Here is a 24662-nt window from a genome sequence, read left to right as displayed (position 1 = left end):
TTGCCTGTAATGTATAAAAAAAAAAAAAAAAAAAAAAATTAGGAGCCCGCGCTTCAAATGGTTTTATAATTTTGAGCAACAAAACATGTATTGTAGGCAAAAGAAAGTAAATAAGTAAACGTCGCACATACAAATATTTTATTCCTCACAACATTGACAAAAAAGCAAATAAAAACTTGAAACAACATTGTGATTTCCAGAAGTCGAAAAGCCATTGTTTACACTTTCTTTTAAAAGCGTGTAATGGGTGACAAAGTTTAATTGGGGATGGTAGCAAGAACCAAAGAGAAACCTTCCCTTGAACGTAATACTGGTTAAAGAGTATCCTACGATTTGCTATCATATAATTTGTTCTGTTATTTCTGAAATAATTTTATGTAAAACCTGTAACCTTTATTGGTTGTTACCGATGACTGCTTCAGGTGTATTGAATAGTTCCTTTTTTACGGCTTGTTTTACTTGTTTATGCCAACTCATATATTATCCCCGCGCCTTTTTCATGTTGCTAGACGTATTACTTTACTACTTTGACGTATACCTATAAAACACCCTTGTGTTCCACATAGTTTCTCCTATAAATCAACAATACGTTATCTCGTTAATAGTCGTTTCACATTACAAGTATTCAACATGAGAAGGTATTCGGTTTTTTAAAATTCATTACTCGAACAGACGTATTGGTTGCTTTCTCGACTTTATCTCTTTACTAAAACGCTCATTACAACGCCACATACATTAGTGAACAAGGAAGCCAATTTGTTCGCCACAAACGTCTAGGATGGACAACATCGACGGTCATACCGACTTTTTACGTCAAAAATGTCGGATGACATTGCCAAATACCCTGCGGTTGTTTTTGGAGTAAGCACTTTTTTCCGGACTAGGGGCGTTTTGGGGGCTTCACCTACATCTTGGAGCCCAAGCTAACCTCACCTGCAAGTGGTGCGCCTGCTGATAGACGGACGAGGCTCTAGCGAGGGGTTTTCCCTTTCGGGGGTTGGGAGGTCAGACGGCAGTCGCTCCCGTAAAAACCAACACCGCCACATCAACTTATGGAAGTCAACAGAAGGATATGGCATAGGGATAGGGCGCCGCCGCAAAACGGCGCGCAGGAGCCTCGCCCGACTTCTGTGGCAAGTGGACTAGGGCTACCGTGTCAAGGGTGGGCACGGTTAAACAGGCGAGCCCCTACCCATCACAGGAAGCTCCGCTTTGCCACGTGGAACATTGGCACGCTGACTGGACGCGCGAGGGAGCTAGCAGACGTGCTTTCCAGGCGGAGGGTCGCCGTGGCGTTCCTGCAGGAGACTCGGTGGAAAGGCAGCAGATCCCGGCTCATTGGGAATGGCTACAAGCTGATCTACACCGGTGCTCCTGGGGGCGTGAACGGGGTGGCCGTGGTGCTCTCCGAGGAGTTTCACGATCACGTCCTGGAAGTGAAACGCTTTAGCGACCGGCTTATGGTAGTGAGGGTGCTTATCGAAGGGGTCGTGACCCACTTGATAAGCGCCTACGCACCTCAGGCTGGTTGCAGCGACACGGACAGGGCGAGGTTCTGGGATCAACTCGGGGAAGTGCTGAGTGCCATTCCTTTGTCGCAGGCAGTCGTCTTGGGTGGCGACCTGAACGGTCATGTGGGTGAGGCGTGCGAAGGGTTCGAGCGGGTCCACGGTGGCTACGGGTACAGCAGTCGCAACGCGGAGGGAGGAGACATCCTCACAACGTGTGTGGCGGCCGATCTCGCCATCGTGAACACGTTCTTTAAAAAGAACCCCGAGCATTTAATCACCTACAGGAGCGGCGGACACGCCACCCAAATCGATTTCCTACTCACCAGGAGACATCATATCAGCAAAGTGACCAACTGCAAGGTCATACCAGGTGAGAGTCTCACTGCGCAACACCGTCTTCTTGTCATGGATCTCTGCGTAAAGCCGGCCGACAAGCCCGCTAAGCGCTGCCGACGCCAAATCAAATGGTGGCGGCTTGATAGTACCACGACCCAGGAGTTCATCTCAGCGATCGGCGATAAATGCGCCGACACTGAAGGTGATCTAGTCCAGAACCACTGGGACAACATTCAGGCTGCCATATCTGAGGCGGCGAAAGCGGTGCTGGGCTTGTCCAAGGGTGGTCGCAAATGTGACAAAGAAACTTGGTGGTGGAACGACACAGTCCAGAGGGAGGTGAGGGTGAAGAAAGCCCTCTTCAAAACGTGGCAAGCGTCCGAATCTTCTGAAGACCGCGACGCATATAGGGATGCCAAACGTGCCGCTAAGAAAGCTGTAGCCAGAGCCAGACGGGACCACCTGCAGCCGTTGTATGACAAGTTGAAATCGTCTGAGGGGCAGAAGCTTATCTTTAAGCTGGCACGTTCGAGGGTCTTAGCGGCACAAGATATTTCCAAGTGTCGCTGCATTAAAGACCCTCATGGCAACCTTATATGCGAGGTCGACGCGGTGAAGGAGAGATGGCGCTCATATTTCCACGAGCTGCTGAATCAGCAGCACAGAGAGGTGCAGCCACCGGTCCTCCCTCCGAATCAGGGACTAGTGCGACCGGTAACGCCTGAGGAAGTCCACTTAGCTCTTCGTCGCATGAAGAATCGGAAAGCTGTCGGAGCCGATGGGGTTCCCATCGAGGCCTGGAAGGCAATGGGTCCCCGTGGTGTGGGCATCCTTACCGGCCTCTTTAATCGCGTGCTCCTCACCGGTAAAATCCCTAACCAATGGAGACTGAGTATTATCACTCCAGTCTTCAAAGGGAAGGGATCGGTGCAGGAGTGTGGCGATTATCGGGGCATAAAGGTCATGTCCCACACCATGAAGCTCTTCGAGCGTATAATAGACTCTCGGATCCGACAGGAGAGTGCTGTCTCGGAGGGTCAATATGGGTTTCGGCCTGGTCTTGGGACCATGGATCCTGTTTTTGCCCTAAGGGTCATCATGGAGAAATACAGATTGAAGAATACGCCTCGGCATTTCATGTTTCTTGACATGCTGAAGGCCTTCGACTGTATCCCCCGTGTAATGATCTGGTGGGCACTGAGATCCAAAGGGATACCAGAAGCTTATATTGACATCATCCGAGACATGTACCGCGATTCCGATTCCATGGTTAGGACTGCTGTTGGTGACACTAAACCCTTCCCTGTCACAGTCGGAGTTCACCAGGGCTCAGTTCTCAGTCCCTATCTGTTCAGCGTGATATTAGACGAGGTCTCAAGCTCTATCCGAGACACGCATGAGCAACCCCCGTGGATGCTTATGTACGCTGACGATATCGCGCTGGCGGATGCGGATAGAGGGAGACTGGTACAACGAGTGAATGTGTGGAAGGAGTCGCTTGAGAACGGCGGTCTGAGACTAAATGTGGCGAAGACTGATTACATGGTCTGCAATGCTACAGATCCCCTACCCGTACGCATAGGCGAAGACGCGGTCGAGCCTACGGGTCAGTTTAAATACTTGGGATCTGTACTTAGCGCGTCCGGAGACATCGACTGCGACGTCAGAGCCCGAATCGCAGCCGCTTGGGCAAAGTGGCCTGAGGTGACTGGTGTAATTTGTGACCCCAAGATGCCGTTAGGCTGAAAGGACAGGTCTATAAATCCATCATTAGACCTGTCCTTTTATATGGCAGTGAAACGTGGCCCGTACTTGAGCGTCATAAGCAGGAGCTGCGTGTCACGGAAATGAAGATGCTGCGTTGGATGTGTGGAGTTTCACGGAAAGACCGTGTCAGAAACTCCCGCATCCGCGGCAGCCTTCATGTCCGTGACATTGCAGATAAACTGCAAGAAAGCCGCCTACGTTGGTACGGCCACATCTTACGGAAACCGGCATGCTACGTGGGAAACAAATGTCTGGCTATGCCACCTCCGCCGGGCCCCGGTAGAAGGGGCAGACCCAAGAAGTGCTGGCTTGACGTCGCCAAGGGTTATATGCGTGCCTATGGTCTCACCACTAAGGATGCCGAAGACCGTGCAAAGTGGAGGAGAAAAAGTAGGAAAGCGGACCCCGGGCTCCGCAGCAACCCTGCTGAGGACGCAACCGCGACAACGCTCAGATGAGAAAGAGACTTTTTCCGGACTAATTACGAAACCTCGAGAAGCACGTTGTCTATTTTGCAATCTTCTATTAGTATGAAAACTATACTTGATTTACATTTTCTGTATAATTTGCATGTTGGTAAGAAAATTCTCGATTCGCACGATTGTTCCCACTTCGCAGATCTAAGCGTGATTTGGCTATCACTCGCGGGACACTAAAAAAAACCGGGCATAGGGTTCAACATCGTGACACCAAACTCTGGCAAAAATAATTATAGATTTTGTGAGCGACTTTTATCTCTCACCACAATTTTAGTGCTTTAATGCAATTGGCGGTCTTCATTAAGATTTCCTCTGAATAAAATACATTTTTCCCATTTCAGATCCCGAGGATGCAAAGGCGACGGCCGCGTCTAAAGTTGTCTATAGACTAAGTGATGTAATTTCAACATAAGAAAAACAACAAATGATCACAATGCCTGTGGTGTCACCGTCTCGCTACAACTCTGCTTCCAGCAGCCACTCCGGGTCGTACCGGTCCACACTAACCTCAACCTCAAGCCTGGACAAGCCGTATTACCGAACAACCGGTGGTACTTACGTGACCTCAACCTTCAGAACTTCACTCGGTGATCGTACTACAGAATACCGGTCGAGATTCTCGGACATAGATGGCAAAAAGGAACGCAATACTAGTCTTGTAGAGTATACGAGAACGTCCAGAGCACCGAGTGTGACCGACTCTGATAGCGGTATCTCTACGAGATATCGGTCAGAACGGTCAGAGTCACGGTCTCGGGATATATCAACGACCAGGAGTGAAAGCAGTAAGACTACTAGTGATCCCTTGCCGAGGAATAAGAGAAATGTTCTCAGTTCTGCGTCTCTTGCTATGTCGACGGCGGATTTGTATAATAAATACTCACCTGCTAATTACATACCACTGACACAGAGAATCCAGCAGCAGCAACAGCAAGCAAATCAGAACTCTTATGGGGAAATTTCAAGGTCGAAATCAATTTCCAATGACATCGGTAGACCCCCTGCGTCGGATTCTTCCAGATTAAGAAAAGCTAGAAACTCAACAGCGGCGACAATAATCGAGGTAATTTTTTTTTAAATAATTTTTTGTAAAATCTTTTTTTTTTGTTGGTAACGGGTGTTTGCGAAATTATTAATGTGTCATGAAATATCTATTAGAAACACCCCTTTATTTACTATTAATAACTCATTTCATTGACGAAGCAAAATGACTATAACGTGATATACATTCAGAAGTCGTTTTTATTTTCATATAATACACAATTCTACTTTACTGATATATCTTCTCTATAGGGTTGCCAGTACCAAAAATTTTTCTTGAAATATTTGGCAAGCACCCATACCGATTGTGGCGCGTGAGTGTGTGTGTATGTTCATTAACAACAGCACTAAGAAAGAGCCATCAGCTTGATTTAGTTTCACTTCTACCTGACAGGCAGACCCGGGTGACAATCATTCAGCCTCTTCCTCTCTAGGTTCGCCAAAATTCACATTTTTGTGCATTTTAAACGGAGTGTCGTCCATAAATTATAGAAAATCATTGCGTCCAGTTAGTAGCAACGATTTAAAGACTGAAAGCCTTTGCGCGTTTCTATTTTCAAATACAAGAATTCAGACATCATATTAAATCATTGTTTATGTCATTCGCTACAAAGTATTCAAGTTCTACATGCAAATTGTGCGTTGTCAACAACCGCCCGTTTGTATGTGGAGTCGTATTTCTTTTATATTTTTGAATAATGGAGATGCTTATAAATAAAATGCAAAAGACCATTAAACCCCATCACAAAAGTTTGCCTCTCACGTAGTCATAAAAATGTAGAAAGCATGTTGGACTAACACACACATCCATAGCGCAAATAATATACCATGAATGAAACGTAAAAAAAACAACAAAATGTTTTTCTGACAACACCCAGAGAACCGGAAGATGCAAGGAATCACCATCACCCCACAAAAGAACATCTATGACTAACGGAATAAAGGACAGTAATGGAAATGAGGTACCTTCGGTATCGGATTTGAGAAAACGCTTCGATCAAAAAATGACTGTAACGAAACTCCCTGCTAACGAACCTAAATATGGAACTAAAGCTGTCGAACATTATCTAAGTCAACTTAAAGAGTGCGAGAATGGTATAGGGTACACCAAAGTTGTTCAAGACGAGAAACCGGTCCCTATACATTTGCCTTTTGAAAGGAACGGTATCGCCAAATGGGACGGGAGTAGCAGTTCCAAATCAAACTCCAACTCTGATCTTTCTATTAGTAAGACCATCTCTGAACCCGTCTCTTTAGCTAAACCTTTAACGGACAAAAACAACACCATGTCAACGTCGTTGACCAGTAAGCTGCCGTCGGAACGTTTGGCAAGTATAAAAAGTCAACTAGACCCTAACAATCCTATAGGAAAAATTCTCGAAAAATCTACAGTTATACAGGTTGAAAACGGTGAAGTAACTAAGAACAGCAGTCCTGATATTTCTAAGAAAGAAACGTTGAGAAATGATATTGAGAAACAAGTCAAAACTCCGAAACATACGTCTAATTTTGCTTCTTACATTCAGATATCTCAACCAGTATCATCTAAGACCAACGGTGAAGAAAGAAATGATAAAACGGAGAGAGATAAGTCAGATAGAGATAGAAATGACAAGTTAGAAAGAAAGAAAGTTAATCTCAAATATATAGACACAGAAGATAGTTTAGTTCTTGATAATAATGATATAGAATCTCCTTGTGGTACAGGATTTGAGAATAAGACTTTTGAACATGAAAATTTCTTAAAGAAAAGATCAGAACACCGTGAAATAGAAGAGAACCAAGATGATGGAGCCAAAAGTATGGAGACCAGTACTGAAAGTACATTGAGCGAAGAAGACTCGAGTCCTGACACTCCTTCCTCTAGAAGAAAGGTCCTCGATGATAAGGAGATCGAAGATATCAAAGCGGTAAGTAACGCTATTGCCTTTTTGTGAAAAATTGAGGGCTAGTTCGATGTTTAATATTTAAGGTATTTATAATTTTTTAATATATTATGAGACACGATTATGTTTTCAGTGTCGATTTGGGATACAACGCCAAACTAGAAAATGTTTACGTTGATAATCATTGTTACTAAGTAAGAGTATCATACTTACTACACCATCGTACATCGAACAAGCCCCCAAAAAGGGCAGCTCACTTGTATTTAAGTAAAGTTGGCTCTACCACATTATGTTCGTGAAGTATTATAGTTTGCATTTTTGTGTGTGTCTTGGTTTATAATATAGGTATCGGAAATATTGTGATTGCATGATTTGTCGTAAGAATTTCGGTCGGCGTTTTTATATAGAGGTCCCTTGTCATCAACATATCTGGTTCATTGTTGCTTTTGTTGTACTGTCCTTTCCCATCGGTCTATCTTTCTGCAGGTTTCTTATCGTATCTGTTGCTAAGATTAGAAATGTCGTAGAATCTGTTTTGTTTTGGGAGAAGATTTCTCGTCTATATTTTTTACCTGTTATTGTTTTTAGTAATTTCTCTGTGTAGTCGTCAACAATGCATCTTTGGTTTATGCCTCAACGCTATGATTCGCGTTTAGTGGTCACTGAATTATGTACGGTTGTCTCGAATATTAATGCGATGGCTCCAAAGATGTAATGTTTTTTTTGCTTTACACTGGATTTCAAGACGTATTAGGGTTGATCTTTAATTTCTTGTTTTGGTGTTTGTATCTTTATATAATCAATTATACACAAAAATATTTAAGGACTTAGAGGTTTCTCAAAACCTTGGAAAATCCTTCTTTTTTGAAAAAGCATATTCTCAATTATGGAGGGATTTACATATTTTTGTTAAAGCCAATCGGTGCTATTCATTTTTATCGTTCGGTTTCTTGTCATTGACATTTTATTTAAACTATTTAAAAATAAATAAAACATATTGACAGTGTAAATATATAACCGACCACAATAAATAAACCATCGACCACAAGAAAATACATAGTCGTAGATATACTTCCAAACATAATTCTCGTCGAAAAATCTTTTTGACTCCCTAAACAAATATATCTTATGCAGAAAATTTGAAAAATGGCTTACTTTTTTGTAACCTCTATATTTTCGCGAATCGTCGCTAGCAATGCGCGCACGCTGCCGTAGGCGGGTTATAAAAAGACCGCCGGGTTCGTTGCCATTTCGCTATTGAGGTCGCTACGAAACGCACCACCTCAGTGCTGAACCTTTTATATATCATCTCCTTTTTACTTGCCTCTACCCCTAGTGCCAGAAATTATATAAGTAGAAGGACCGCAAGATTTTCAAGGTGATAGTGGAGAGGCAATTGCTAGGCAATCGTGCTTAATGCTCCGTCGTCGACTCATCACCACTTACCATCATGTAAGATTGTGGTCAAAGGCTTAAAATGAAACTTGTCGACTTAATGTGCATACATCCTGAAATTGGACGTCTAGAGAAATGGCGGAACTTCATATGATCCGAAAAGTTTATTGAGCTTTATTGGTTTTTAGGATATTCTTATTAATATTTGGACGTTTCGCACTAAAAATGACCTACAAATCGCCTCGAGGATAAATGCTGCAGTTGGGCAGTAGTGTCTCCAAGGCCAGCCCGCCTGGGACTCCATATTATTATAGTAGGTAGTAGGCCTTTTTAATTTATCTTTTGTGGAGTTCCTCGTACGACTTCTCATTCGCATATGAACGATACTACAGCATGATACTAATAGCACATAGTATTTAAAAGAATTATTTTTTTTATTTCATGCCTTATTAAATGTTTTTTAGTATCTTAAAAAGACAATACGTAACCGCGACCTGCTTTTAATATACGAATCTAAAAATATCACAGCAAAATGTTTCGTCTAGAAATAAAATTACTTTACGTTCGCCGGCAGCCGTCTACGTTTTTATTATAGAACATGTGCGCCCTCCCATTTTGCGAAAAAAATAATAAATTTTACGCGCGAAAATGATTTTTTAAAGTTATGTGACGTTGTACTTGTTTTAATAGTGGATGTGGAAGTTTAATAACATACAACCTAGTGACGTGTTTTATTAAATGTCTAACAAATGATGCGGAAGCATTATATTTTAACAGAAAATAAACTGCACATTTGTCCGAAAAGTGGAATCCCTATAGTTTCTTCCAATAACCAATGAAAATCAATCAAATCGATCGATTTGAGAATTTTTGTTCTGTTCCTTTTGATTGGTTATATGCTACACTGACATCGTTTAATACTTTTGTAGTTCTTCAAAATAATAAGTGTATAATTTCATTAACTTTCAACAGTAATAAATCTTAATAAAATCAATGTTTACGGTCGTAGAAAGTGTTATTTTAAAATCTGTTTAAAATTTTCAACAGGAAAGAGTTTGTATACCAATCAAATTGTCTATAGTGATTGAAGACAGAGTGTTTAACATGTAACTGGTCGATAACAAATGCCATTTTCCGCGTGTTTAAATTCGAAAATGTGTCAAAACAGTTTGTCAAGGATTTTCGATGTAATTTTTCAATATTAGTTTGTTATTTGTGATTTTTTCCGGTAAATATTTAAAAGTGTATGATTTTTTTTTAACATAGTGCTGGTTGTGACTTACCAATTTCTAGGTGTTTATAAATGTATGCTTTTTTGCACTCGCGTAAGAATTTTTCTTACATATAGAGGTCAGATGTTGTAATGGTTGAGTAACAATAATTTTAATCTGTTCTCGTCTGCGGTTTCGTTTACTTAATTTAAGCGAATAAACATAATTGTGTTTTAGTATGTGTCGTCGGCAATGATAGAGCTGAGTGCGCGATCCCCACAGCACGTTGCACTGCTGGCAGTTGGGAACCTGACGTGTATTTATTTATTTATATATATATATATATATATCAATATCCGTGGTGGGAATCGAAATTGAAACTTTGTGTTAAGTTGAAACAAGACAAGCTAATTTTCAACTGCGCTATCACTGTGATAAAATCGGAACGCATTTTCTGTGGCAACCGTTAATATCATAATAGAATATGATATGACGTCATATTATGTAAATACATCAACGCGAAGTGAATCTTTCGGAGTTGCTGTTGGATTATAAATTACACAAGTCGACTAATTGGATTTTGAATAATTTTAAATGCTTTCTGCCCCTTTTGTACGGGTGACGAAGAGGCTAGACTTTAGGGGCTTCTGCTTTTAAGTACACCTTCGGGTGTTTAAAATTCGCTCAATGACAATACACGTTAAATAATATGATGTAATTGTCACTTATATAAATAACTTAAAGCAAAGCTTTGGTTTTCAATTAAATAAAGGTTGTGTACTCCTTACTTTTCTTCTACCGGAAGATGACCGTGACAATTCGTATGTGCGCCTGTAAAAGTGCGTGGACACACGAATCAATTTTTCTTATTAATATTTTGTAACGAAAATGTTTACAAGTACCGGTATTTAGTGTGCTGTGTATTTGCATACACATCGTCACGTTATAACATCATCTTACCACTGCACTGGGCACTACAATCTTTTAGATTCAAGGCCCCAAAGGGACTATTAGTCTTCACGACTCGCAACGGATTGATACAATTTTCGTGATGATCGATCGAAACAAGGAATCGTCTGTACGGGGCGACTTTATGTCATATTGCGCCAGCCCAGTGCGGGTTGGGGAATGAACTCCCGACTACTCTAAAGGCTGTGAACCTTCTTCGGCATGCACGGTACGTCACAACAATTAGCTAAACGTATCATTACTACATTTTCACAATTGCATGGAATTTGAAAGTAAAAATCAGGCACATGTCGCAACAGGGATTGGAACCGTCGGCCTCTCAATTGTAAAGCGACCGTTCGGCCACTGGGCTCTCACCGCACCGAATTTGATTGTGCTGACAAAAATTGGCCTTATTCGCTGGGGATCTCCATGTCATTTTGAAGTCTGTGGCACATTCAAGAAACGGTATGAAAGAATCTGCCCTTGAATCTGCTATACTATGAAATCAACATTTCTATTAATAAAAAACTATAAGTACCGGTGCGTAGTGATAAGCCCACCTACATCTATATTACCTGTGTATTGATAGCCACCATTGCGAAATTTGGCAGTGATTTTTGGCTAAACACCATCTAGCGCCAGTAGTTCGCCCTCGGCGTACCGTCTCGGACGCCATTTTGAAAAAAAAAAGCGCGAAATGTTTAATTCTACGGGCATAACCTAGCATAACCTTACTTCACAGATTAAAACATTTTCTAGTCAAATAGCTTATATTTTTAGCGGTATAGAGACGATTCTCGTCTCAACAAAAGGGAATAAGGATAAATTTAATATAAATTTGAATATTCTTTATTTTCATCGGATAATTGTTGTTTATATGTAAGTTGAACTGGCTGAAGAAAGAGACCTCCTTATGTAGGGATATTTGTGTAATTTTGTAACTTTTCTAATCATATTTTGATATTATACAACATGAGTGACAACCAGCACTTCAGTTTTAATAATAGGACACGGATTTGAATTTTTCGGTGATAACAAAAACTTTGGTGAGGAAGAAAATTTTAGTGGTTTTGGAAAAAGGCATCGCCTTTGACAGTGATTTATTTTAAACTCTCATATTCTTGTGATAAACGTGTGACAAAAATTGTGATAACGAGTGAACTTATGACGAAACCGGATCAATGGGACGTGGCTTAGAACCCCTGCATGTGTTGTGGTGTCCTAGAGCCGATCCCAAATAGACAGGGGCGATAGTCCCGGACATGGAACAACCGTGACTGATATCCTGTTCTCTGTTTATCTGGTGACAATAACTGTTCTGAATAATCTTCTCCTACCGTCGTCCTGAAGTCTTCGAGACATACGCGTTCCGTCCTCTGCTCAATACGATTGTAATTAGTACAGGAAGTCCTTACAAAGATCATCCACCCGTCCAATTTTCCACTGCAAACCCAAAAATTGTCTTTCAGTCCATCTTTTGCACACCCACTTTGACCATTTCATGTCTTAAACTCAAAAACCTATACGATACCTTCTGTCAATAACGTTCTTTAACACCAAACATTTTTTGAAGAACTCCAAAATTGTATGTGATAATATACGCCTTTTCTGAAAATTTTCGAGCTAAACACTCTTGACAAGTGCCGAGTTGGAGGTCGGGTAACAACAAGGATAGTTGCTTACCCGTAGCCGGCCATAGTCGTTGTATGCTGACTTACATTGAATTGGCGATAGTTGTAGCATGCATCACGACGGGCCTTCTCGCCGCCCTCGGTAGGGGTGAGTGTTTGCGAATTTATTCATTTGTTACATTTCAAGTCAGAGTATTGCTTTATTTTGCTCCCTGTATAAAGTTCAAATAAAATATTCAAACAACAAGTGGAGGTCTACTCGGTACCAATTAAAATAATCTGAACTTAAAGGGTAGAGAACGACGAATGCTAGGGGATAGTTGTTGAAGGTGCCAATAACAAAGAAGTTTTTGAATTGTGTGAATAATGGTTTAGAATTGTGGGTTGTGGGTCCAGCGGTGTGCGATGAGGTGCGGTTGCCGGCGTTGCTGGGAGCCGCGCGCGGGCAGCGTGGCGCCGGCGCCGCTGCCGACCGCGCCGCCCCGCCACCCGCGCCGCGTCCCGCCGCCGCCCGCGCCGCGCGTGTCCCTTGTGTCGGGCAAGACTTATGGCGTCAATACTTATCAGGTCTCGGCCACCTCCCGTTGCAATTATGTTAAGTCAAATCGTAATGCCGCGATCGCCCGGATCGCCCTTGACGGTTGCCCGCACAGACAATTCTAATGTACAAAGAGGGTTTGGACTCGGTTCTTTTCAGGCTACTCGATAAAATATTTGCAACGAATCACGAACTACAAAAAAATTATAGTTACAAGAAGTTTCTAGAATTTGAAAGTACTTTCATTTGGCAATAGAAAAACTGGAGTCGTCTTTGTACATTGCATTCTATAATTGTAGGTGGTAGGGCAACATCCAGGGTCACCAGAGAAGACTTTAGTCCCAAAAACAAATGGAGCGCGTTACACAGAAAGCAGACAACCCAGTGAATGTTGGAACATTATTATTAGTTATCGGCAGTTTTGTGTGGACTGAGACGTTACTATTTTAACAGTCTCTATACAATTTTTTTTCTAGAATGAGAAAACCGTAAAAAAGAAGAAGCAGTAGTCATAAACTTTTTCTTTAGACGACAAATTACAGTAACGGGAAAATATCACGAGAATTGATGATAAATGGCGTTTACAAATGACATGAAAATAATATGTTCATTATTTTGTAAAAGTTTCCATTAATGTATGTAACCTCTGTTCCTTTCAAGTGTTTTTGTGCGCAAGTTTTTGAAATATATTAAGTATGTATAAATATAGAGTTTTCGTTTGATCTTTAGCGAATAGTATGAGAGGCTATACGTTTGAGAATTGCGTTTCACGATATTTATTAAATTGACAGCTCACAAAATGATGACCCAAAATTTATTGCTGCCTTATGCTAAAAAAACGAACTATACTGTTGTTCAGAATCTTATTGCATTAACACGTTTGTACAAAAAACCCAATGGTTTTTATATTTCTGTAATTCAGTTACAAAAAGTTGTTGCCTTAAAATTATTTGAGTTTATGATGGGGCTGTTTTTTTATTACAAAATAATCACTTTTACTAGATATTGAATGACTATTTCTATGCAGGAATCTGCAAAATATATAATTTTTAATTCTTAGTTGACTGTTTTTAATGACATTTTTTCATGAATTATACGTGACGGTGATCGGTTTTGCAGTTTCATATCTGTATGTACTTGCCATATCAACATGGCTGTTTTTGCAAAAAATCCGGAACGCCAAATTTAAATTGTCTGCATTAATATCTTTTACAAAATTAGATAGATGGCTGCTTTCTGCATAACGCGGTCCTAATTAGCTAAAATCATTGAAGTAGCTAAATTAAAATCAATTGAGAGAAGTAACGTTATTTTAAAGTAGTTAACTTCGTTAGTAGAATTTGGTATTATTTAGCAGTGGCGAAGGTCCATGTAACTCCAACCGATCGGCTTATCTCAAGAAATTGGTTAATCTGGGCATTGAAAGGACTAAGACGATACCAATCAGGGGCATTGTTATTTTGTTCCTCCAAGATTACAGCTAACCATAATATTTACAAAAATCCACTTGTTTTAAACGAAACGCCTGCCAATTTTCTCCGGTGATATACCCCGGTTCGTAACGACTTCTTAAGCCCATACAAAATGCCAAATAATGAACATCGTTTCGTTTTTTTGCTTGTAATAAAAAAAACTTTTCAGACTGGAGTCATTTAAGCAAGCCATAATTTAAAAAAGGAATGTTTTTAAAGGAAATCAATTGTTGTAAAAAAAGTTTGTACATACTACTCAAAGTGAATAAATATAGTGTTCAAATGAAAGAAGCATCGACATGATGAGGTGAAGAATTCAGTAGCTCATATTGCTACCTGAAACGTGACTCTATCTATATCGTTTTAGCTACTTACCAAGTTTGTCAGGTCTCTTAGGGTCGTATTCCAGAACTCTACTCAATGCTCAAGTCAGGATTTGAGCAGACTTGAGAATGATTTCAAGCACTGGAAGTACGACCCTAATGGCAAGGCCTTGAGTATGATTTCTAGTGCTTTGAATCATACTCAAGTCCTGAATTGAGTATTGAGTAGAGTTGTAGAATACGACCCTTAGACTTGGAGATCTCATTTTTGTATATTTTGAATTTGACGCTGCGCTCGCTATTCTTGTTTTGATTACCAAATCAGCGATTATATGTGAAATTCGACATATATTTCTGAAAAAGAAGTTGGAGAGGCATTTTGTTTAAAAGTTCTTGATGATTTAATTAAAATTACACGCAAATGTAACTTCGTGAGTAACGAACTAAACTGCTTAGTCCTTGGTGTCGAAGGTAAAATGTCTTACGTTGCAGCATTTACTGCAACGTTTGCCCATCTTTCTGAAGAACCCACTCCTCGGCTTTGGTAATTTTAGATTCCAAAGAATCCCCTTGATTAGCCTCGGTCTTCTGCAAAGTACATATATAATACTTATTCAAGAATTTCTTAAATCTCCAACATGCAGGTTTCTGTGTCCGTTTTGTACATTCTTCAAAAATAATATTAAACTTGTAGTATTCCCAGGAAGTTACGACCTGGGGTAAAGTCGCTAGTAATCACGTTTCGGGCAAAGTGGCTATAAATATTTGGAACAAGTATGAGGAAACTTAATAATGTTCGCCAGTACGTAAATGCAAAATGTTTTGTGTACGTCAACGTCAAAAGCGCGTAATACCCTAATTTTGTGGACAGAAGACCAAAATGGTCGTAGGAGCCATCGCTGCCGCGTGGTCGTCAGTGGTCGGGAGCACAGCTCGTACGCGGTGCGCCTCGCCGCGGTGACATTCGCTAGAATGGTATCTTTGATTTCTAACAGAGGAGAAAAGTTGCTGACTTTTTCTTAGCAAACTCAAGTCTGGTTTTTAAACGTTTTTGTGGTGGTCTCAGGCGCGGAAAAGTTCTTTCTTGTAGTAGCTAAAACATGTATCAGTTCGCTTCGCACATCGGCGTACTGTATTAGTTGTCTTTATTACACCACAACATTATATAATAATTATGTTGCCTCAAAAGTGCATTTGGACATTTCACCGCCTTTATGTTTTTATTAGAATTTAGCGTCATCAGTGGATGGTATAAACTAAACAAGTCGGTACATCTTAAAATTACCAATAGTCAATCTCACATTAAAATTTGACTCTTCGTTCCTACCTACTTTTCTCAATCGTTTGTTTTTCAACGAGTTTTCTAGAGAATAGGTCTAAAAGTATTCTTGCTTAGTATTCTTGCTTCGTCGTCTTCGTCATCGGGATTTTAATATTTTAGGTGCATAGGTGAGCATGGAGTAAAAAAGAAACCAAAATGTGTTATCGGGTATTCATCATGGCTCAAATACAAAAGTATGATTACGAGAAAATAAAACAGGAGCACTGCCCACTCTGGCATAGACGGTGATTTAGGGAGTCACCACACTCGGTTAACGTGGAATCGGCTTGAGAAAAAGCTTCATACGTACACCGTCGACGCGAAACGCCCAACGTCCTTTTCACTGTTATTACACAAAGCTTTTTCTGACGGTTTAACAGTAGTAATAATAAAATCGATTATTTCGGGCCATAGCCCATAAATGGCCCATAGGTGTTAGTTACAAATGAAAACCTTTAAAGTATGTTAGTGCAATCACAGGTTACTTAATGGTTACTAGTACATATTAGGAACATAAAAAATAAGAAAATACACAAATCACCACTTAATTTCACCAGTAGGTAGTGAACTTTAAAATTATGCGTTTCCGTATCGATTAAGTGTGATGACGGTCTTACGAGATATATGTATTATGTGAACTGAACCCTGTACTAAACTCTGTAAGGGTGAATATAAATTTAAAAAGACTGATAGGATAGGTTTTATAACTTTAAGGTTTTACTTGGCGGTTTTTTTTTAATTTTCGGACGCTACTTTAAGTATGAAATGTCTCGGATATTTCTTTTTTGTAGATTGTGAGTGGTGGTTAGGATCATGTATTGAGAAAACAACTGTACGAAGCATTTTTCAATTTTTTTTTCTTCTCTGTCTCTCTCTTGTTAATCAAGAAGCAGCAGCATTTGTATCAAATACTTTTTAAACCAGACTTGAGCCTCTATAAGAAATGCCTAGTCGGCTGCTTTGTGTTGTCAAATGTGCTGATTGCGATGGTTTTCGTTTGTCTTGAATGATTTTTGTTTGGTCTCTCCGTGATTCGACCGTTGTGCCGTGGAATTTCCGTAAGTATTCCGTATTTATTGTTTTAGGTTCGAACCGTTGTGGGTTGTTGTGAGTTCGCTCCTCTCATTGGAGGGTGTTAGCGCTGAGACTAATAATTATTTTCAGAGCGGCAACGACTCTCGTATTTTCTCTTTCTCTCAGACCTCATCTACAGATGTGGTAAATAAACATTGGATATCGGAGAAACTCGGAAACCACGAATATTTCCGAACGCTGTTGCTGCGTATATAAGTTACCATATGAATGAGCGCATTTACGACAACTAAATACGAAACTTCTCAACGTAGCCAATGACTTTGACGTTAGCATTGACTAATAAAGATTAATATTTTATTGTCATAAATACATTGACCTACCATCAAATGGACGTCGGGGTCGCGCTAAAAAGTGTCCGCGTGTAGGGCGTTAAAATCGCATACAGAGCGTCAATCGCGCAACAATCTTCATTTATTCGTCTGACAGCGCAGTTGTCAATCATGCAGTATTACATAATGTAAAAAAAGTACTGCAGTGAAGAGTAAAAACAGGATTTTGTATCATATTTTCACTAAACAAATACATTGTGTCATCATAGTTATCATTTAAAAGTATGATTTTGGACTGTTAGTCCAAAATCAGTCCAAAATCATTAGATAGTATTTAATTTATATATAAATGAATCGTAAATATAAATTACAAAAGCAAACAAAATAATAACATAGTAGCAGTAGAGTTCCTTGTGACAGAGTTCGTCCAGGGAAGTACTGCCAACTGCCACCTTACCTACTTCTGCCGGCATGCAGTAATGTCAGCATTACCGTGTTCCGGTTTTGAAGGGCAAGGGTGCTGGTGAAATTACAGGCACATGGGACATGTCAACTTATGTCTCAGGGCGACTGACGGAGTGGCAGTGTTCCTCAGATCTTTGCGATTTAAAGCTCTGAGTGGCACTGCAGCTGTTATGGACAGGCAATAAGCTTACCATCAGTCGCACTGACATCAGGTCACTTGATATTATTTATAAAAAGTCCTTCTTCTACACATTGCATGCGCAAAAGATGGAAAGAGACCCATTACATCAATTTCAAGAAGCTTATATAAACTTCTTGGTCGTTTTCAATTGTTCGAGCCACAAGCGATTGAAATATTTAGAGCAAAGAAATTATGAGTCGTTTTGATTTTCATCTTATTTTTAAAATGATTTTTTATTAAATGTTATCAATAACGAACAAAATATTGTTGTACTCGTTTTACGGCCTGGGATTACCTATCGCAAGTCAGAAAATACATTTGCCCGAAATAACATTAGCTCGAATTTTGTCAAATGTTTTTTTAGGAATATTACAAAACAAAAGCTAATTTTGTCTTTGTAAAAACGTAACGGTTTTATCATAAATCGGTTTTCGGAATTACGGATATTTAAGTGTACGTTTAGTTGGAATATCGGTATATTTCTTATAGTACACGCTAATATTCACATTAAATTTGTAATATTTGTTTATATGTATCTGCCCAACTCTTTATTATTTCTTTAAATGAATTTGTACGAAATTCGACACAATAAAGGCCGCTCCATTACTCTTGTGTTCAAGTAATTTTCAGTCGAAGCTAAATATGGTGCATTTTGTTAAGTTTCCATTAGAAGTTAAATACGGTGTTTTTGGGCCCTTACATTTTTACAAGCAAAATTAAGCAGTACTGCAATTTAAATTACTTTACAAACGTTATAATGTAAATTAAATGTTTTAGTTTTTTTTATATTTAGTTACATGTCACTACGTTGGTATAGGTTAACTTCGAACATTTTTTTCGTGGTTTTTGTATTAGACCCGACGTCCATTTGTTGGTCAATGCATAGATACCTTCATTCACGCGTTCGGCAATAGTCGTTGTTTCCCGAGAGTTCCCGATGATTTAGAGAAAATAATTCGAAATATAAAAATATAATTCTCTCTGAAATATAATTCGAAACTAACTGCATGAGGCCTGTATATTATCGACTTCGTTCCTATATACATTTGTGTAATGGCTGCGTCAGTCGATGAGTGATTATTTATTACACCAATGGACATCCCGTAAGTATTTTTAGTATGTTTTGTTACAGTAATTGTAAGTAGCATGTTTGTGTTCGTATTGTTTTATATTGTTTAGTTAGTAAGTAACGCTTTACTAAAACACTACACACTAAACGTTTATTACGAACGTCTCTTGTACTTGTAACACGGGGTGAATTTTTAAGTGCCAAGACTTGAAATACGCCTGTATATTATTTTTTAATTTTCTACTTTAAGAGACGATTTTTTAAATAAAAGTGACGTACCTACACTCTACAGTCGCAACAGGTAGACTAGAACCTCATTTAATCTTTTGGTTTACAGTTAGCGTCAAAATCACAGACGTATATCTAGACGCCGCAAGTACAGCAATTGGTATGAAAACCAAGCGTGCCACATTTTTTGTATGACGTTCAAGAACTATTTAGTGATGGGAAAGCTCCTTCCGCTTTAAATCGATTGATTGAAAGGAATACGCGTATTACATTCAATTAATCGATTCTATATTATAGAATAATTTTTGTTCTAGTATTTGTTGATTACAAGTAGTCGTAATATTAATATAATAGAAAAATACTAGAATAAGACAGTTAAGTTCTTTATTTTACATGTTATAAAAAATGTTGATTACTTAAAAATATTGAGACTTTAATCGACTTCAAATATTGAAATTGAATTGGAAGGAAAGTACTTCCAATAAAATGAGCTTATTATATAACATCTTTTTGTAATAGAAGATCTTGTCGATTAACTTGAAATGAAAACGCACCTCAATATATGAATCAATATATGCGACTGCCTTAATTAATTTTACTAGATGGTTTTCTGTTGGTAATTGATCAAATTGATGAATGCCAACACAAATGAAAATGTTACTGCTGACTAAATATGGTAAAATCTTATCAATCAGAAGATATTTACTTAATGTCGGCCTCGTATGAAATTTTTGTGATATCGCACCAAGTAAAAGCCGCAATCATGAGGGATACACTCGGTTGCATATTTGTTTTCTCGAAATTCATACAAAATCAAATTTATCCACGATACGGTCGAGCGCGTTGTGAAGTGTAGCAGCGGCAACTAAGTGTATTTCACTTATATTGGCCACGCGAAGTACGTACACTGGCGGCGTCTATCTACATATATGTCTGTGGTCAAAATGGTCGTATCGACATTTTTGTCGTAATAGTAAGACGTACGGTCTTACTTAACTTTCAAAAGCGGACGTTCTATTGCCAAGTATAATAAGACGAGTAGGGCAACTCCCGCCTATTCGGCGCGTAAATGCTTCGCTCGGACCGTAGGGTTATCACATCATTATTTTAGTTTTACTGTAGGTACACAAAATTTGACAAAATCACGGCGTTCATCAAAATATTCACGTGATATATTGAAGTTTTGTTTAAAGCCATACTTACGTAGTGAAAATTTTCATGTCATCATTGCGGGTTGGCTTCTCGATTTTTGGAATAAGATTATGAGATACTCAACAGTAAACACGTCTACATCTTGAAATGATTTTTGTAACACCAAACGAACACTTGAATTCTGTAATGAACGGCGCGTGAGACGCCGCGCGCTGCGCAGCGCGATTGCACACCGAGATTATGTGGATGTGGTCATCCGTATACGACACACGGCAGGCGCGCACACATGCTAGTCGCACTGCTACATTTGTGTGGAGTTACTATACTGGTCTTATTATACTATGCTATAAGCGCCCATTTGGACGATGATTGTACAATTGTTGATTTTCAAGTAACAAAGAGAGGTTAGATCAAATATATTAACGGGATTCCAAGCTACCTACACTGCCCCCATTACTTTAAAAGGCGCATGTGGCATGGCATTTTTTTTTTTCAATTTTGTTATGTATACTGCCGTGATCCGAAAGAAAAGGCCGATCTGCCAATAAGTTTATTTTTTTCTACCTCATAAGTTACCGCAAGGGAAAACTAGATATTTTTCAGTTTGATTTCTTTAAACATTATTTTCTCGGTTTTGAGTTATTGTCACATGAGCGCTTTCAACTAACGGCGTCAGTACACACAACTTGGAAATGTTATTTCTTTGTACTATTACAGTTTTTCACTGCAGTCGGCTTCAGATTCTGGGTTTCAGAGGACGTTTTGCAATGAAAATATGTAATACTTGTAAATTTTTGTCCTGACAAATTCACCCCACCTTGGACAAGGCCGAAATCAGTTTGTGGATTACTGACTACGGCTAAATTGATTTGTCAGACCAAAAGATACTCCTTTTGGAAGTAATCGAGTAATACATTTAATTAAACCCGTCAAGTTGATTTAACAATAGAAGTGACAATCGACGCCTTTATTAACCTGACACGGTGCGCAGGAATTGGCGGGTGGTAAGAGTGGGGCCGTGGCAGGGCGGCGCAGCAGCGAGCGCTCCGACGCCAGCACCGACTCTCGCATCGACCGGAAGCCCAGTCACACCAGCGGTGAGTGCAGTTTTCATAGTACAATATCGAATCCACACAAGCGACATAGTTTTTAAAACGAACGACTCCACCAGAATTAAAATCAAGGATGAGCTGAACATTCCCAAACCGTAAACGCCAGATGGCTACTTGACGGTAGTAATTCATATTTGTTCTTTAGATAGTTTAATAAGAACAGCCGAAAATATTAACGTCCGTCTCTTAAATATTATATTTTTTTGCATTTACATGATATTCATATATTTTTTACGAAAAACGCGAAGAAACTTTCATAAGTTTCTCACAGGTGGCGCTACGGCAAAAAGGCCGTTTATACCTAAAAGAAAGATCCGCAACAAGCACGCACAGAATGTCGTAACGTCTGCTGGCTCGATGCGTAGTGCAGTTGGTAAGAGCGGCAGCCACGATGAGGCGATGGACGCTGGTTCCGATCCAGACGGATCGAAGAAATTGTTCTTTGTGTTCAAGTTTTGTATCAATAATGATTGTCTCTTATAATTAATTAAAATGAACGACTCGAGACTGTCTAGGGTCGCGTGACGTCACCTGGCCCTTAGTATTGTGAGTGAGCGCTCACATATATCACATATAGTATTTTCAATTCACCTAGCCCAAGTAACTTGTTTCCTTCATGGCTAGTTCTTGAGTTTGAGTCTTCGATATTTTTTTTTATTGAATATCTTGGATATGTCTACCGGGCTACGTCTCGATACTACCGTAACGTTTTTTTTTGTGAAAATACGTTAGTATTATTAAAACAAAGATCGAACACACAGAAAATTTCCTTAGATCCGGCTGGACACGAACCGGGGACTGTGGCTTCTACGTGGCTACGACCACTTGGAGTTTTTGAATTAGACAACACATAAATGTAAACTATCGTAAAGCCGAACTTTCTTTAACATTGACCTCCACGAAAATGCCGTAACTTACATATGATTAAATACAACAAAATTGAGTTGAATGTATCGTCGGTGTGGACTGTTCCAGGCCTGAACGGCCTCCGCAACATCGGCAACACCTGTTTCATGAACAGCGTCCTGCAGTGCCTCTCCAACACGCGACCTCTGCTCGAATACGTGTCCGAGGACAAGTACACCTCCGAGATCAACACCACGCTGTCTTGCATGAAAGGCGCACTCATCAAAGGTTCAATACAATTATTTGCTACTTGATATACCACGTGTTCACACGATGCGCTTTGCTATTCGATGCCGGCAAACGAATTGTACACACTGCCGTGTTATCTGTGTTTCCCGGAAACTAGATTTCGGGGTTACTCAAGGCCAGGTGAAAGGTGTACCAATCAAGGTATTAATATATATATGTTTCGTCGGAATTTCGTAGAACGGGCGAAAGCGCCGTTTGGGAGCTTTTCCCCAATTGTTGCAACGTATGTACGTCCCGTTGTAAACTCACCCGAGAGCTCGAACTTGCCGAGTATACGCGCCTGACGGCCGCTCCGCGCTCCGTGCCCGCAGCGTTCGCCAGCGTGGTGAAGGAGCTGTGGCGCGGCGGCGAGCGCGACGCCGTCGTCAACACCACGTCGCTCAAGGCGCAGGTGCAGCGCTTCGCGCCGCGCTTCATGGGCTACTCGCAGCAGGACGCGCAGGTGAGTCCCGCGGCCGCAAAGCCCGTCCGCGCCGGCCGCGCCGGCCGCGCCGGCCCACGCTCCGCTCTCGTTGCAGGAGTTCCTGCGCTACCTGCTGGAGGGCCTGCACGAGGACGTCAACCGCGTCACCGCCAAGCCCAAGCCGATCCTCGCCGAAATCGACGACGGCCTCAGGTCTGGGCGACGACCGCCTCGGCGACGGGGCGACGGGAGCCGCTGTACTTGTCCGCCGACTCGATCGTCACCGAACCGAAATCGCGCCACTTAAACGCGGTTATCGAATAAAACTTTCCGAACGTCCGTTTCTTTTCGTAGATTTTTTTTTCATTAAGCGCTTTCGCTTGAACACAAGTCCTTTGAGCCGTGTCTTCGTTTGACTGTCGGGATCCTTATTAAATTTAAAAATTTTCCATTGCATTTCTACAACGTTAGCTTTTCACTTTCTCTTAAATAACTTGGTTCTCTTGTTTGAGCTTTCTAAATAGTCTCTTCAGCGGCGGCATTTAATATTTCGCACACCTCATGGAAGAATGGCAAAAATACAGTTACGTCAAAAAGATTTATGGCACCATTAGATACAGAACAATATAAACCACATCCTCTTCAATTTTTGAACTCTATCGACAATATTAGTACATGGAGTTACAAGAATTGGAGAATATATGAATATATTATATTTTTGACGTAACTTATGTACTTAATTTGCAAGATAATCTTTTGTAATTTGGTTTAAAATAAGGAAAATGGTTCGAACTTCCTTCATCACTATTTTTTTATTCGTGTAATAAAATAGTCTTTGTAAAAACTGTACTTGTAACTTCAAAAGCCCGCCATTTTTTGAGTTTTCGTAGATATTTAACGATAACTTGTCAAGTCATCCCAACCGTCCGGTTGTGTTTGTCTATTTTTAAGTAAAGTGTTTTTCAACGCCTAATGCAGTAATTACAGTCTTGGGAAATAAGCTTGTGCAAGTCCATATTGCACTGTGATCTTTCTTTCACAATAAATTCGTGATAAACACGCAAGTTACTGCTATGGGTCTGTTAAGGCTGCGGTGGTTGTTCATCAAAATGTACGATCGTTAATCATCTTAAACATCTTGAACAATATTATTCTTTAAATAATCAAGTAACTCACCATTATTTACACCCACAATAATCTTAGGAAATGAAACTATTTTTCCGTATTTAAATCGCGTATATTTGTTTTTTCAAACAAACCGACGACGTTTCGATCAACGATTTAAATCCGGAAAAATAGTTTCATTGACTATGTGTAACAATCTCGAAAACCTGAGAACTCGACACAATAATCTTGTTATAAAAATTAAAATAGAATAAGTAAAAAGTTTAGCTTGGTACAAAAGTAAAAGTCCGTTATGTACGGACAACGGCACATCAGACTACACATTTTTGTTCGAAAATCGCCTCCAGTGCAACGGAACAAGATACGTCAATGTGTAGCTTGATGTGCTGGCGTGTGTACAATCAGAGAACAAATAAGTAACGAGAATGGACACTCTCCGCCCCTCCCTGCTATAGATACCGCACCACGCCCCGCACATTGGCGGTCACATTGACTGAACGACAACGAGGCTGTCGGCGAGCCGTTTTCCCGCGAAGACGGCTTTGA

At 40.1% G+C, this 24662-nt stretch overlaps 1 protein-coding gene across 4 annotated transcripts in view; it reads left to right on the top strand.

Annotated features, from left to right (window-relative positions):
- LOC113238906 (ubiquitin carboxyl-terminal hydrolase 2-like) overlaps window positions 1–24662 on the top strand; it is a 55333-nt gene that overhangs the window by 9159 nt on the left and 21512 nt on the right. For 2 of the 4 annotated variants that reach the window (XR_003311145.1, XM_026475757.1), the window contains exons 2-7: window positions 4435–5156; window positions 6013–7044; window positions 21313–21418; window positions 22409–22567; window positions 22900–23030; window positions 23107–23204. Coding sequence is in view for 3 of the 4 variants with exons in the window: in XM_026475757.1 (XP_026331542.1) it covers window positions 4518–5156; window positions 6013–7044; window positions 21313–21418; window positions 22409–22567; window positions 22900–23030; window positions 23107–23204 (2165 nt within the window). In the remaining variant the exon portion in view is untranslated. The remainder of the gene's footprint in view (window positions 1–4434; window positions 5157–6012; window positions 7045–21312; window positions 21419–22408; window positions 22568–22899; window positions 23031–23106; window positions 23205–24662) is intronic. The other 2 variants (XM_026475766.1, XM_026475773.1) reach the window with 2 other exon arrangements.

The sequence above is a fragment of the Hyposmocoma kahamanoa genome, unplaced genomic scaffold (assembly GCF_003589595.1).
Source record: "Hyposmocoma kahamanoa isolate Upper Pololo Valley unplaced genomic scaffold, ASM358959v1 109, whole genome shotgun sequence".
NCBI classification, from domain to species: Eukaryota; Metazoa; Arthropoda; class Insecta; order Lepidoptera; family Cosmopterigidae; genus Hyposmocoma; species Hyposmocoma kahamanoa.
This window is presented reverse-complemented; position numbering and strand designations above follow the sequence as displayed.